Source organism: Daphnia carinata, chromosome 5 (genome assembly GCF_022539665.2).
Source record: "Daphnia carinata strain CSIRO-1 chromosome 5, CSIRO_AGI_Dcar_HiC_V3, whole genome shotgun sequence".
Lineage (NCBI taxonomy): Eukaryota > Metazoa > Arthropoda > Branchiopoda > Diplostraca > Daphniidae > Daphnia > Daphnia carinata.
The window spans coordinates 10838-26277 of NC_081335.1; the positions used below are offsets into that span (position 1 = coordinate 10838).

Here is a 15440-nt window from a genome sequence, read left to right on the forward strand (position 1 = left end):
ATAAAATGCTGCAACTACAAGAATCCGCTAAAGTCACGCAACTTTCAGTAAAATTTATCAAATAGCTGCATTACTAAACGGAATATTTACAAATAGAAAAAGTTATCTTGTTAGCCTTACACACTTCATTTTCTATTTTTGGAAGTTATCCGCCATTGTTCGTCTGCAAACCAGCTTATTCCACTTAAGAAAAAATACCGTTGAGGAGACAAACTTATTTTGCATTCGAAACCTATTCAAGTGAATCATTTAATACCATTTCATTTAATATTGGTGACGTCATAGATTACATGTTTGATGATGTAGGTAGAGCTGATTCACCTAAGCAGTGGTAATCATGTACAAACAGGTAATCAAAAGAAGTATTTGGTTCAAAAGTTTATTAGAATACTCTACAGCTCTGTCAAACTCTCCATTCAAAAAACAATGAAAAAGAAACCTACAACATCCCTCGTGTCATTACTCCTGGTGGTGGAGGGCTTATGTCATTCAGGCCTTTGATGGGCTCTTGCCTTAGTTTGGCTGCAGCAATCTGAGTCAGGGACTAACGAATTTGTACAAATATAACATGCACAAGATAAATGAATTACTATTTAGTTATTGCCCACAATATCTTGCAAGAACTGCCAATTACCTTGAAAGTCCTTGGCTCCCAAATGGCAAGATTGGCAAGGGTTTTTTTATCGAGAGCAATTTGGCATCTGGCCATTCCTCTAACCAGAGCTTCATATGAAGAACCCAGTTCTCTGCATCCTGCTGAAATCCGTTGCTGCCACAGCTAATGATGAATCACTACCGTCAGTTGGTTTTAAAATTGAAATGCTAATATCGATATACCTCAATGGCGTCTTTCTTTTTCAATTGACGTCCTTTCTTTACATAAACCAAAGCTCTGTGGACATGTTTAATGGCTATGCTGTAGCAGTTTCTTTTTCGCCCGCGGTAGTGCTAAACCATTGGGGATAAAAAAAAATTGCGTTTAACACGAATTGCAGCATCAGAAATGCCGGGAAACAAATTAAAAGTATTTAACAACAACAAAATGAACCAACGGCTGTCAATTTGAAGACTCGTCTTCGTTTCCAGAAATTGTCTGCTTTAGGAGCCCGGTTGAACAATGCTCTGGTAATCAACATTTTTTAAGGTTCTGCTGGGTTTGGTTAAGCGAAATAACAAGAACTAGTAAATCAATGGACTAGAAACCGAATGGATTGTTGATGGAAATCCAACGAACAAGGACTGATACACACTCAGAATAGCACGACAGCAGACGACGATTTTTTGCAACGTTGCCTAAACCGAAGTTTCACCTGGTGTCACTGTAAGAATAAGGAAAACATGAAGCATTAACGAAACGGGTTGCACATTACAGCTGAAACAATCTTTCTATATTTCTCATTCAACTCGCATGGTTCGTTAGGACGTCGTAAAGCTGCTTGGTTGATGGATATACCAGAAGAGAAATTAATTTACCGACGCATGCGACCGGATGAAATATGAAATGAAATTTATCCAAGATACGGTTGGGCAACCGAATAACAAGCAAATGCAATCACTACTCAGCAAGGCAGTTTCTGACTACTGCGCCAATTTGGTGAATCACAAGCAACTATTAAATAGTTGAAAGCCTTAAGGACTTGAGGAGGGAATGAATAGTAAGCGAAGCTGATTTTTAACAGGTTTAAGGACTTCGACGTCCTCGTCCCAGTCTGTGTCGCTGAGAATGGAAAGGATCTCATCTTGGTGGTTAGCCAGTGTCGAACTAATATCAGTTAGCGTAAGAAGCGTCTCATACAGCTTCGTGGCTGTGATTTTGCGCACGCGAGGGAACCGGTTCACCAGCAGATTGAGAAGATGAATGATTGACTTGTCGAACGTGACTTGATCGCCTCTGAGTAGGTGACAATACAAATCGACAGACGAAATCAGCAACTACAATAGGAAGATTACAGGTATCGTTAGGTATAAGAATATTTACCGCAATTCCAAAAAAAGAAAAGTGAATACGTACCTTTAACGGCTTACTGCCGCTAGTCATCTCAGTGCGTATCAGGGTCAATAATGACAGAGAAATAGATTTGAAAACAACATCCAGACATCCGGAGGACAAGAGGTGATCCAAAAAATTAAATAGATACGGCATTAACCGCGCATTGTTTAAATTTTCTTTAAACACGTCTAAAATATCTCGGGTAATTAGATTCAACTCATCCAATTTGTTCTCTGCCACCAGTTGACGAAGATAACTCAAAAACGGAGTGCTGGAACTTTTGACCTACAAGGCGAGGATGACATGGGTATAACAAAATTGTTCATAAATATGGCTTTCGAGCGACCTACCAAACTTTCTGTGAGACTTCCGATGCTGGAGATGAGTCCTGCAATGACGGCTTTGCGATACGAATTGAGCTGCATCACCTTCAGCCACAAATCGAAACATTCCTTCTCAGTAGAAATGTCCAGGGGTGGTGGTGGAATGATGGAACGTAACTCGTCGAGTTGCTCTACGTGAGGAATGGCAGGATCACTACTTAAACAAAGCGGTGAAAGCCTAGAGCTAAACGACGTCAAGTTCATTAATGGCAGTACCAGTATATGAGAGTCGAAAACACGTCGGTTGCTAACAATCGCGTTCGACGGATTTGTTCTGTCGATTGTTTTGTCAATGCATGTAAAACAGAACGGACCATATCCGGTGAAAGGAGTTGTGGTAGAGATGTGTTGGCCAATACCAAAACAACCTGTAGCATTAGTTCCCCCCCCCCCCAAATTGTTTAAATGAAATTTTACCATCGTTTAAAATGACCAACTAACTGAAGTTTCATACCTGAATGGATGACATGGCTGATTCCCGAACGATGGCGCCAATGTCACCTCGGCTATCCACCGTGTAATCATCGAGACTGTCAATTAAAGTGCGGAATATGTCTGCAAACATTTCTTGATCAACTCCATCTGCAAAGATGAAACATTAGTCTAAAAAATTTAGTAGAAATTAGCAGATCACATACCCAAGTTGGACGGCGCTATGCCAACGGTAGAGCAAACAAGCGAAAGCGCGGTCAAAGCGTTTCTTCGAGATTCTGCCCATTGCAACGTTTTGTCCGTGATGCGGGCGCAAACGCACAACTGTTTAACGACTTGGGGTAAAGAGACGGTGAGGAGGAAGCGCGGCATGGAGCCCACAGCCAATGCATTTCCCACCCTCGCCTGTTGATTATTGCTCGTGACTTCCGGTAAGAAATGGTTCAACAAGGCAGTTAGTTTCTCGACAGACTGATGCTGAAAATATTCGCCAATTAAGGCAGTGACCGCACTGACGGCCGACTGTTGAACGTTTGAATCGGACGACGCAAGACATTCACGCAATGCTTTTAGCCAATGATTGACGATACTGTCGGGCAAGGGGAAGCCACCAGAACTTAGATCTTGTACAAAATGGCAAACGGCTATGCGCATCTGATCACCACCAAAGCTTCGCCAAAATCGTTCATTCAAGATATCGTTGCAAGTATTGATAATGGCTTCCATCAACAACTGATCTAAAAAATAAAAACAAACAAGTTTCGTTAAAAAAACAACGAACTGGCAGGATAAACACACAATACCAAATTCATCTGTCAACGGCCGTTGTCTATCCTTCGCTACTTGACAAAGGGCGTTAATAATTTTTCCACTGGCCAAAATGCTTCCGTGTCGCAAATATAGTTCGGGATTTGTGCAGCGAGGAAGAATTTTCGTTAAAAGGATGATCTTCATGTTCTCGGAATCCAGAAACGTCATTTGATGTAACGCCTAAAAACAAGAAAAATTAGGGTTTGTGAGTCAAACATTTAAAATCCACACTACCTGAGATGTCAGTTGTCTAATAATCGTGTCCCAATGTACGATTTTACGTTCCACTAGATGTTGGATCAGATGAGGGCGGTATTCTTCAAATTGTGCTACAAAGAGGCTGGCAAAAATAACGGTATTATAATAGTTGAATGTGAAACCTTGGGGGAGAAGCAGGCAACAAAAAAAAACTAACCTGAGTTGGAGATAGGCATTTTTGCGCAGGCCGACGGCAAAGTAGTCGCAAGTTGTGAGGATGTCAATGCCGTGCGGAAAAGTTCCCTGACGGCCGACATGTTCCTGGAAAGCAGAGGCAGCTGCCCGGCGGCAGTTGACCTCACGATCGAACACGGTGGTGATGACTAGCGCTTTGGCCAACTGGTGTACGAAGGGCTGGAGCAAAGACGGATCGTAGGAGCGTGCCAGAGCCCAGCACAGGTAACATGCCGCATCACGTACGGCCGAGCCTACGGAAAAGTTACCGCGCAATTCGTCGTACAACATGGCCTGCTCCACGTAAGGCAAAACAGAGGACAGCCGTTGGGGCAGTAACAGTCCACGTCGTGCTGGAAATAAATGTTAACAACCGGTTTTGTCAAAACGTATGATCGATTTAGCATTTGAATCTTACCTAATTCAGCCAAAGCCAAACAACCTCCGTGCCATGCCATATCGGACTCCCGTAGGGAAAAGAATTCCATAATGGATTCAACGACTTGATCAGCAAAGTTCTTTGACAACCGGCTGGTGAGCCGACCAATTCCTTTTGCAGCAGAGTATCTGGAAGTAACAAACAATGAATCACCATTGTAACTAATGTTAGAGAAGGAAAAGTTATATACTGGACTTCACGATTCTTATCTCGGAGTGCTTGCAGAATTTCGTCAAGGACTTCTTCGATTTCTTCTGGTACATCGTAATCGTCGTCGTCTTCATCGTTTACCGGCGTCAATACTTTATTTCCGGCGGGTTGGCTTTGGAGGAGGTTGGCTGCTAATGATCTGCTGCCGCGCTGATATCTCCAGGTTGCAATGCGAGGTTTCAGGAACGTTAGACCTATAATTGAAAATACGAAAATGAGCGGAATTTGGTGACCGAAACAGAATGAACGAAGGATTTTCACCTATTCGTTGTATCAACTTCACTAGCGGCTTTTTAACAATTAACAATTCTGACGGATGAAATTTAACTGTCAGAATTGTACGTAGTACAGTATGTGCGTAATCCATCATCTGCTCCCGCTGACCATGCTTGAATACGCCCGACAGTGTAGAGATAACTCCTTTTTTAAACTGAGCGTTTTCTTTCAGTAGAACCTTCATTGAAATATTAAGTGGAAGTCAATGAAAGACATGTTGGCATGCGAAAACAAATGATACCTCATGAGCCCATTGGATATATCCGGGTAGGAAAGCTTCTTTGACATCAGGCCTCGTAAGGTAGATGGCTGACACATAAAAGGCCATATCTTGTGCTTTTGTTGCCTCCGCCACATATTTTTTACAAGCATTCAGTATCCTAAAGGAAAATGTTTAGTGTGACCAGTCAACAACAAACATTATCTAGAATTCTATGTCAACCTTTCCATGATTGGCTCTGAAGTGTTTGTGTCAAATCGCTGAAGATGAAAAGGAATTTTGACAACAATGCTGAGCCAGAGGAGTAAACCATAATGAGTTTCCCATTTTAATTGCAAAACAGGATCTTGGTTTTCCAAATAATTTAGTAAAGGCTCAAGATCAGCCACCTGGTGAAAAAGATGCAGTTGGAAATACAGTCTGTTGACATGACAGTTTTAAACAGGTCTTACCTCATGTGGTAGATGCCTTGCTACAACCTTGTAACCCCTAACTTTTGATATATGGTACAGGCAACGGAAAGCAACATGTTTAACTTCATAATGAAGTCCTTCATCTCGGACGATGCTAACGATTCTTGTGAGGAGGCCATCGAGATGAGAATCGATCAAGTGTGGTTGCTCTTGATACTGATCTAGAATGAATGAGAACTTTTGCCAGTTTTTCTCCACCAAGCGAATATCTGCCGGGTCGTTTTGTTGTTGAACTGAAATCTTCAATTCGTCGATGAGTTTCGTAACTTCCAAGTGTTCGGTGAAAGATTCCTTTGAACATCCAAGGCCTATAACATCAACTTCTTTCTCAAGAGTCTCATCAGCGACTTCAAGTGTCATTTTGATTTCTCTGAGAAAACATCTAGCACGTCAAGGTTGAAATAAACAGCAACCACAAAGAATGTCAACAGCCGGATGTGGAATAACGAGATCGGTTGGGAACGTGGAAAAGGTATAACGTGGGAATTTTGCGGGAGATTTTGCATTTAAACAACGTTAAGGGTATATACCTTTCAACGTTTCAGCTTGTTTACGTAGTCCTTTTTCGGTTCTTGATCAGTTTTGTGGTGTTGTTTTTAAAGATGTCAGTTTAATTATTTGTTCGACGAATGGATCCTAAGAATGTGTTTACTCTATGCTTCATCACACAATACGAGTTGCCATAAAGTTACGTATAGTACGCTACAAGGTTTCGAAGTCCTGGTGTGATGATTTGCATATTGCTTGTTTTGTTTCGTTGCTTAAACGATGAGAAATTACGTAGGGAAGAAATGCGTCAGCGAACTAAGGTAATAGGTACTGTATGCAAAAATTGTTCATGAAGACTGCAGTATGCTATCACTTGATAGTTCTTTGTTCAGTAGGGCAGTGGGTGGAGCTATTACCCGCCATTAGATAATTGCACGTACGGCGGTGCCAAACGCCCTCGAAAGTCATTGACTCTTTGCCAATTTTGCAATCGTTAAAATTTTTACGTTTTGGTATGTGTATAGTTATAGCCTTTTTTCTTGAAAATTTCTTTATTGTAACTTCTAATTTCCGAAATTTTTAGATTAAAAAACGTTCATAAATTTCGACCTGTTTTTGTGCACTTTGACTTCGCTCTTGGCAACCTGGGCGATTGTGACTTCCGGCGAGTGAGATCAGGCCATGTCAGCCATGTCTCTTGTCTGGAGTTTTTCACACGTCCAGAGTCACGAAGTCACGAAGCATGTTCATCGTGTTCTCAATGAAATTTTGCTAACGTACCATCAAGAAGGAGCAGTTTCTTCCTCCACGACCTGTAAGAATGCTTATTACAATTTTGATAATGCATGTAGAAAAGGAAACGAGTAGATCATTCCATTATACTATTGAAATTTTTAGTTTTTACCCTTCGCCACGTGTTGTGCGTTCTAAGCATTCGGCATGAGATGAATTAAATTGGCTCCCATCCCAACCTAGTTTAGGAGAAAACATCTTTTCTCTATTCATTTTGTGCACATATTATTCTGATTGGTGAGGTGGATAATTTTTCATTTTCAATAATTCCGTGACCAGGAATAATGCTTGATGGACCAAATGTAATTTCTTCGCTGTTCACTGTGAACTAGAAATCTAGACTAGCTATATTGACAAAACACAGCCTGATTCCTTGATTAATTTTATAAATTTTTTTTTTTTTCAGAATAAGGAAACTTACAAGCTTGAGATTGAAATGCAATGAAATAGCTCACAGCAGCAGTGCTCTTTGAACCTTCAGGGTCACTCTGCTGTCCCACCACTCCAGTCAAATACTCAATGTGTCGCACACGCGTCGTCGCCATCTTAAAGGTACTGTATCAAAATATTTGTTTACGTATTACTGGTCTATTGAGATACATTTTTAAAAAACATTTCTAGCATTGGATGCTGTTGTGTCCCGAAGTAGAACAGTTAAGTATCTGCTTGTATAGCTTTCATTCCTTTACTTTTCTCTCCATGGTTGCTCTTAGCAATTTAAAATTTTGGACGACAGTTTCTTACAACTTATTCTTTGTGCACTGGGACACGTAACTGAGGTGGCAAGTGGTTTGTAAATCCGCTTCATCAGGCAATGTATTCCCCCCAGAGCACCATCACTCATTAGTCATCTTTCATCTTAACAAATGTGCATTTTATTTGTATGAGAGAATTTCTCTGAATTTTCTTCTCTGTAATGTCTCTGGGTCAGTTGAAAATAGTGTTTTGTCAAAGTTCAGTCCAACTTCACATCCCTTTGGCTTTGTTGGGACATTGGAGTCAGCAACCAAATGCAGCAAAATATTTTCATCCAAAATGTAGAACATGTTTTGTTAACTTTTCCATCAGTTTTTCTTATTTTTGTTTTTGCAGTGCAACTTTAGTAGATGCAGGCAATGTTGCAGTTGACCGCGGTCCAATCGTCTGCTCTTGAGCTAATCCAACATTTCATCTCTCATTTGGAAGTTTTTCAAAATTGAACCCAGTAGAACTTCTGAGATCTTTCACGAGTATCAGCTTACCCGGGGCCATACATCAGGCATTTGCCGGAAACCAAGACGACGTTTCAAATTTACGGACGTTGGTTCTCTTCTTTTTAAGTTATTTTGAAAGCTTTATTGAACTTTTAAAATTGCCACATCCAACTAGTTTTTAATTTGGTGTATATATATTTTTGGTTTTTTTTTTTTTTTCAGAGAAATGCATTGCTGAAATCGAAAGATTGATTGCTTTAGCATCGCCATTCAATATCTCCGTGGGATTTTGGTCAACATGAAGAAATCTCTCAATCTGAGAAGCATCATTGCGTAGCAACAAGGATGTTTCAGCTGGAAGGCACCAGTGGAGCAGAAACGGGCAATGGCAAGTGAAATGGGTAAGATGCCAATTCGCTCCTGATGAGAAAGACCTGTGTAATAATGGAGCCAAGGGACTCGTAAGGTAATCGCTACTTTTCTTAGCCAGCTGTGAACAGTGGCTTAATAGTAATTATTTTCTTCCTTAATTTATTTTGTCTTTATATTTAAACTCATAAGGCTTTGATTAAGACTGGAGCAGCCAAACTATGAGCGATTTCAACAACACTTTGGATGACATCAGCCCTCTACTACCAGGAGTGGTAACACAAGGATATTTCAGGTTTTTTTAATATAAATTTTTGATTGTGCAATTCAGACTAATCGAATTAAAACTCTTGAAACAAATGTTTCTTTTGAATAGGTGAAAAGTCTTATTTAAGGAAGCTTGATGGGGTTGTGTAGTTGAATAGTGGCAGCCCTTTGTGCTCAAGACAGACAGGCAAAAGGTTATTTTGCTTCAAGATCTAGTTTTTGACATAAGAAAGAGCATGTGTTTATTGATAATCAACTGCTACGGTATTTTTGCATTTAAAGAAAATTGAATATCAGATCACCTAGTCCATCACCAGGGAACGAGATTGGAACGAGGAAATAAAAAGTTGAGTAGACGAAAAAAAAAAAAAAAAAGAACGTGGAGGGAACAAATGAAAAGGAATCGGGACTAGTGCGCCTGTGTGTTGGTGACCATTTTTCCGCGCTCATGCGAAACCATCGTTAAAGTAGTTGGAAAACATTGTTATCGAAATTGAATGGCATTTGATCGAGTTAGCCGATCCTGCGATGAACGTTGCTGTAGGCTTGAGAGCGCTGGAAGGATGTGAATTGTCCAGCATCGTGTAAATCAATGACTGTTCGCAAAATGAATGAGTTATTCCATTATTTGAAGGTAAGTGTATACTTTCTTTTTTGATTGTACCTTCAATATCGGCGCTGAATCCAGTTGGAGCCAGTTGGTCATTGACTGGCGATGGCTGTGACTCCAACGAGTTGATTCCCTCACCGCCAACAGCAATTTGATGTTGCAACAGTGTGCGTCTATTATTGTACACTGACACTCGCACCTCGGAGCGAGCGAAAATAACGTGCGATCTCACTCCCCTCTGCTACCACAGGAAAGAAAAAATAGTTTCGAGTTGTTTTACGCGGAGACGGATCATATTTTTGCTTTTACCTGCCCGATCGGTTTGCCGCACCAACGAGCTTCGAAACCGTTGCCTTCTCGTTCGATTTCAACGTAAGCTCCGGCGCAGTCCAAAGTGTAGGGGGCGCTCATGTTGTGGAATGTCAGCAACAAATGAAGACCGGGATCCGTCTAGTAAATATTTTGTCATTATTTTTAATTATGTCTCATTCCATTCAAATGAATTCTTAAGTGAGGAGTGTTTACCTTGATGTGCAAATCGCATTCTTCTTCTGGCGATTGGGCGTCGTCTCGAATTTCCGGTTCTGACGAGGCCATTTGCCGACTAAATCGACCGGAGAAATTGGGCGACAAGGCCCGTCGAAGGGGCAGAGGCTGTGAGCGTAGGAACTGGCGGAATGCGGGACTGTTGACCAAGTCTGCGGGATTCGTCGTCGATCGTTTGGTTCGTTTGAAAACGGATTGGAGCAAACCCGAAGTGCGGCGCAGGAATGAGGACGAAGTGTCTTTGGGATTTGTCAGTGAATTGACAATGGTGCGGATCCGGTTGATGAGGATGTCGTCGTTGCGGAATTCCGGCGGAGATTCTTCTTGGACAACGTCGATTGCCGTTTCCGGCTCATCGCTTCCATCGACCTCCGAAGTGGCGTCTGATCCGCTTCCTTCGGCGGCCGATTCGACTTTGACGAGAATTGGGTCACCCATTTCGACCACGCCCAAAATGCCGACGGGTCCGCTTTGTTCGTCTTCGATTTCCGGCTCATCCATGGCCGGGAATTCCACTGCAACCGGTTGCGTTTGTCTGACGAAATGCGAACCACCGCTGCCTTCTGTCCCGTCTTCGTTTTGAATTGCCGGAATTGCGGCCGACATGTCTTGGATCGAATCGGCCAATCCACTTCCCTGTTCATCGTTTGATTCCGGCTCGTCTGCCTTGAATCGATCGGGTGTTTCGGCTGTTTCCGGTGCGCTACCCTCTGACTGCTTGAGCTGGACGCGACTCATCTCCGTTGCGTCTTCGACTTGCAATTCGTTGGCTAGCAAGTGGGCGCTGGGTTCGTCCTGCTGAATTGGGAGTGCGGACGCTGATTCTCCCGTTTGCACTTTGACTGTTTTCGCTGGCCAGATGGCGATCAACGTGGTCGTTTCGATTTCTTCGGCGTGTGTATCGACGGCGAATTCTAAATCGCTTTTGAAATCGGCAAGTGTCACTGTTTCTGGTTCATTCGTTTCAGTTGTTTCAACTGCTTTGACCTGATTTTCAGATGGAGGCAGATCTGGAACGGACATGAGAAGGTGGGCGATATCCTGGAAGTCCGCTTTCAGCTGAGAAACGTCGTCGGAGAATGCCGACTCGTCTGTTGCTGTTTTGGCTATTTCGAGTTGGACGCTTTCTGTCGCCATTTCAGTTGGCTGTTCCGTTGCTGGCGGCGGGACGGATTGGGGCACGGCCAGCACCGTCGCCCGATCAAGCAGACTGGCATTGTCTACGCTAATCGACTCTTGCTTCTTGACACTGGAGGCTGGCGGGGGCGAGGTATGTGGCCGCAGTTCTTCTTGTTGCATAATATGTTCAAGTAATTCGGCCTTGGTTTGTACCTCAATGTCCGTCGGCTGAACGCCGCTGGTGATGGGCTCCATGTTGAACTCTTGGAGCGCCGACGCAGTCGTGGATATTGGCACGTGTTCCTCAACGAGCGACTCGTCGCTTTGCGATTGTTGGCCGTTATTTGCCAGATTGATTGTCGACTCGGTCGTCTGTTGTTCCGTTACATCAGCGACGGCCAATTCCGTCACGTCTATCGCTTGCTGTTGATGTTCAGTTGTCTCTGCTTGGACGTGGTCGTTGACCCGAGAAAGCGCATCTGAAGCGTCAGCAGGTACGGCATCCTCGGCGGGAGGTAGGGGAGGTGCGTGAGGCGAGATGGTGACGTCATCTGTGACCTTGAGTCCCGTCAAACCGGTCGACGTCTCCTCTTCGTGTTCCGCTATTTGAATCGAGTCCGAGATGGCCATCCTCTCGGTGGAAACAGTTAGGTGTTTGACGGCTGGAATGGAGGTGGTCGTCATTTTCGATTCGATGGCAAATTCTTCGTCATTCGTTCGCCATGTGGTCAGTCCGACCGTCGTCGATAAATCGGCCAGTGGCGCTGATTGTTGCCTCTCGATGTCGTCGTGTTCTTCTTCTTCTTCTTCTTCTTCTTCTCCTCGTTCATCAAAACGTGACTGCAAAGAGAGTTCTTCTTCCGGCTCTGGCTGCACTTGGCTCTCCGCTGGAATCCAGTACTCGACGGAGCTTTTATCGCCGCGTTTCAGGTAAATCATGGACGGATTTGCGCCGCAATTGCGTCCACCTTTTTTTTTTTTTTTTTTTTTAAATTTTATTCGTATTTTTATTAAAATTCTTGTGCGTGTAATGCGTCATTACAAATGCGACCAAGGGTCTTGTGTTTTTGTTTCTAAAATCGAATGTCTTTGACAGATATGGAGTACTTGTTTACCTTGAATAGCTGCGACGAACGAGGCGACCAAGATGAGGTGGTGGATAATCATAGCTGATTGGTCACGCCAAATGAAATGAATGGACAGAAATGCAAACTGCTGTGAAGCGCCAATGGAAAAAAAAACGATCCGCTCCGCGTGACGTTGATGGAGCAACTGACTTTGCTGGTGGGTTCCAGCTGAAAGCAAAAGTCTCTACCTCTTGCCGTCGGTTGTTTGTTAAAAAAAAAAAAAAAAAAAAAAAAACTACTTAAATCTTTTTTGGCGCAGGTCAACCGCCTCAGAAAAGGGGGATTCTTCTTCTCGTTGTTTTGGAGGTTGCCACACGTAGACGCAGCTCCTCCTTTCTGCTCGAGCCCTTCACCTTTCTCCCCGCCCATTAGATGAGAGAGAGAGAGACACCACACGACGACGATGGACGTGGAGGAGCAGCGCATGGCAGTTCTAACCTTGCCTCTCTTTCGCTTCTATCCATCCGAAAAGCTGTCAGGTAAAACAGTCATCCGCATTCCATTTCAGTTTTTATGAGAGAAAGTGTCTGTATGACCGTTGCCATTGAAGACACACACACACACACAAAGAAAAAAAAGAAAAAAGATCAGAGGGGGTCAGGTTATCAGGGGGGTCGACATTCGGACTTTTTTCATTCCATCTTTCAAAAAAAGAAGAAATAGGGAGGAAAAAAAAGGTAGAAACTGCTCCACCCCCGCGTCTCGACCTTCCAAATAGAAAACGTTAAAGATAGGGGGGATGAATTTGAACCATGCTAGAAGGCTTCCATTCGCTCTTTCATATCATCACAAGCGTCTTTTAAATAGATTTTTTTTTCTTTTCCCTAAATGTATTTCGTTATGTGCATTTGTAGAAAGGGAGAAGAAAGGGGATGGGGTATTTTTTTTTTCATTTCATTTTCTCCAACTTTCCCCCACCCGCATTTGAATGAGTTTTTGTATAATTCATGAGGCATCGGCCAGATTCAAGTTCAACCTACTGGAATGATCTTCTCTTCCGTATGAAATTCGATTGGATTCAAAATGCGTCCGGTGAAAGTGGGTTTTTTTCCTACTTGTACCGGGCGAATGAGGTTGCCGAAAAGGTCTCCACTTTACATTGAAAATGTATTTCACATTTAAAAGGGCAAAAGGGGGAAAAGACAACGATCTGTGGCTTTTCACAACGTTTCTTCATCTTTTCATTTTCACGTTGCCTGCACAATCTTTTTTTGTTAACGTTTCTCATTGTCGGATTCGCTTTTTACTGTTGCATTTTCTTGATTTCGGCTCGAGAATTGCCGCATTGTTTTCTTTCAAAATGGATAGAACCGTGACCGTGAAAAAGAGCTGAAAGAATTTGAACGCGAAAGAAGGTGAAGTGTTGCTTATCGCGTGCATCGTTAGTTGATGAGGCCGTGTCATTAGCCATAGCCGCGTGTTCTCCTTGCCACAAGTTGTTGCCTAACGTTCGCCTTTCACATGGCCAAAGGTCAAGTTCTTTGCCATTGGAAAAAAAAAAAAAAATGTGGCATCAACAGTCGGATGTGACCAAGGGCCAACATTAAACCTTTTTTTTTTTTTTTTTTTTTTTTTTTTTTTTTTTTTGTTGGGGGGGGGGGGGGGGGGGGGGTTTAATTGGAGGTACTTATGGTGATTATGTTCCATCATGTGCATCTGTTTTTCTTTTGCATTTTTTTTTTTTTGTGTGTGTGGCCTTGAGACTGCAGTCTTAAGAATAGGATGGCCGGGCCAAAGTTATTTCAGAGGAGCGCTGCCAACGAGCAGCAGGGGCTCTCGGTCGCAACCCTTTTCCTTTTTTGTTTTTTTTTTTTTTTTTTTTTTTCAACCACGCAATCACGGCCGCCACATGAATCCTTCCTTATGTCTTCAAGATCAGAGCGCAAAAAGATTTTTCTTGATTAACAAACAAAAAAATTGATCGTGCACTTGTTTCATGTTAAGAAAACTGTTTGGCTGATGGTTGCGCCACATCAGCTGTGGCCGCAATCATCTTGCCCTCGGCCAGGCAAAAAAACAAATCGACAAAGAAAAATCATTCTCCTTCGTCGGCCTCCCATTTTTTTTAAACTTTCATTTACTAACGGGTTTCAGCTAAAAGAACGTTCCAAAAAAAATTAAATGAAGAAAACCGTTTTTAGTTTTTTTTTTTTTTTCATGGAACATTCACGTTGCGCTGAAAGAAAAGAAGGACACGGTTGAACTGTAGCAAAGGCAAATGTCACGGCGCAGTTGATTGTGTGCCTTCGTTCGCCGTTGTGTTTTCCATTCTTTTCTTGACAGAGTTTTGGTGATGAATTTGGTATTCGAGCCGAGTAGTTTCTACCGTTTCGATTAAATGTCGAACGTTTATCTGAATAACGAACTGTGATGACGCTATTAACAATTCACATTTTTCGTTTGAGCCGTTTTTTTTTTGTTTTTGTTGTTGTTTGAAAGAGCCGAGACATTGTCTTATGCAAGGGCCTTGCAACGGAACGTATTTGTTGCCTTTCTGACTAGACACATGAGCGCATCTGAAAAGATGACTGGCAACGGGCAAACGTGAATATAGTTGGTAAACATGAACGGGTTCGCTGCCCATCTTTTCCCGTTCGCCTTTGTTTTGTGCGTGCCACGTGTCTTTCCTTGCGACTGTATTGTTTTTTTTTTTGCCTTCATTTGACAAATGGATTGTATTTTAGTGATCCAACAGATGGATCGTTCATTTGATAACCCACTGCTGCATTCCCCCTCAGTCTCCCTCGACAATAGTTTTTCGTTTCATGTGTTCTTTATCGGCAAGTGAACGGATGCCTATCACGCCTTCTACCCATACCTTTCTCAGACTGTGTCTACGTCTGGCTATGCATTTAGTCGTATACGAAATGCGTGTGTCCCAACTCTTTGGCTATTTGTCTTGTTTTCAGGCGGCTAAATTTTCTAATCACAAAAGGGGGAGAAGGGGGTTATTATTAAAGAAACAACAAGAAGGGGGGGAACTGGAGGGTCCGTTGGTAGTCGTTGTCTTCCAGGTGGAAAAACAAAAATCGGGGTCAATACGATGCGCAGAGACGCCGGCCCTAAAAACGTGCCCCTTCTTCCTCCCACACAGATCTTGAATAAATCGGATAGGTTAAAAGTACGAAGGGCTATATAGGATAAGGTCTACTAATATTAATGGACGAGTCTTGATGGGAAGAGCGGGTGGAGGAGGGATAAGATGTTGCAGGATGTTTCCATACACACACAAAAGACAAAATGCGCTCTCTCAAGGAAATGAA

General features: G+C 42.7%; 3 protein-coding genes across 5 annotated transcripts; all 3 read right to left on the minus strand.

The window, feature by feature from the left end:
- Positions 1 to 363: 363 nt before the first annotated feature.
- LOC130696875 (large ribosomal subunit protein bL20-like) lies at positions 364 to 1243 on the minus strand. Its single transcript, XM_057520007.2, has 4 exons — positions 1053 to 1243; positions 838 to 948; positions 635 to 778; positions 364 to 544 (listed from the first exon to the last, which is right to left on the minus strand). The coding sequence occupies exons 1-4, from the start codon at positions 1134 to 1136 to the stop codon at positions 440 to 442; spliced, it is 444 nt and encodes a 147-aa protein (XP_057375990.1). The 5' UTR covers positions 1137 to 1243; the 3' UTR covers positions 364 to 439.
- A 123-nt stretch (positions 1244 to 1366) lies between these two features.
- On the minus strand, positions 1367 to 6116 carry LOC130696874 (tubulin-specific chaperone D-like). Of its 2 annotated transcripts, none has more exons than XM_059495201.1 (15): positions 5645 to 6116; positions 5415 to 5581; positions 5214 to 5352; positions 4958 to 5150; positions 4677 to 4890; positions 4466 to 4614; positions 4031 to 4400; positions 3850 to 3955; positions 3609 to 3795; positions 3012 to 3542; positions 2828 to 2955; positions 2590 to 2741; positions 2341 to 2530; positions 2012 to 2275; positions 1367 to 1932 (listed from the first exon to the last, which is right to left on the minus strand). In XM_059495201.1, exons 1-15 carry the CDS (start codon positions 6023 to 6025, stop codon positions 1630 to 1632), a joined length of 3474 nt encoding a protein of 1157 aa, XP_059351184.1. In that variant the 5' UTR covers positions 6026 to 6116; the 3' UTR covers positions 1367 to 1629. The 2 variants fall into 2 exon arrangements, with proteins under 2 accessions (XP_059351184.1, XP_057375989.1); XM_057520006.2 differs by having other exon boundaries at positions 2341 to 2527; positions 5645 to 6115.
- Positions 6117 to 9000: 2884 nt separating this feature from the next.
- On the minus strand, positions 9001 to 12304 carry LOC130696548 (uncharacterized). Of its 2 annotated transcripts, none has more exons than XM_057519630.2 (5): positions 12166 to 12304; positions 9911 to 12018; positions 9695 to 9835; positions 9440 to 9623; positions 9001 to 9371 (listed from the first exon to the last, which is right to left on the minus strand). In XM_057519630.2, exons 1-5 carry the CDS (start codon positions 12215 to 12217, stop codon positions 9289 to 9291), a joined length of 2568 nt encoding a protein of 855 aa, XP_057375613.1. In that variant the 5' UTR covers positions 12218 to 12304; the 3' UTR covers positions 9001 to 9288. The 2 variants fall into 2 exon arrangements, with proteins under 2 accessions (XP_057375613.1, XP_057375612.1); XM_057519629.2 differs by having other exon boundaries at positions 9440 to 9626.
- Positions 12305 to 15440: the final 3136 nt, after the last annotated feature.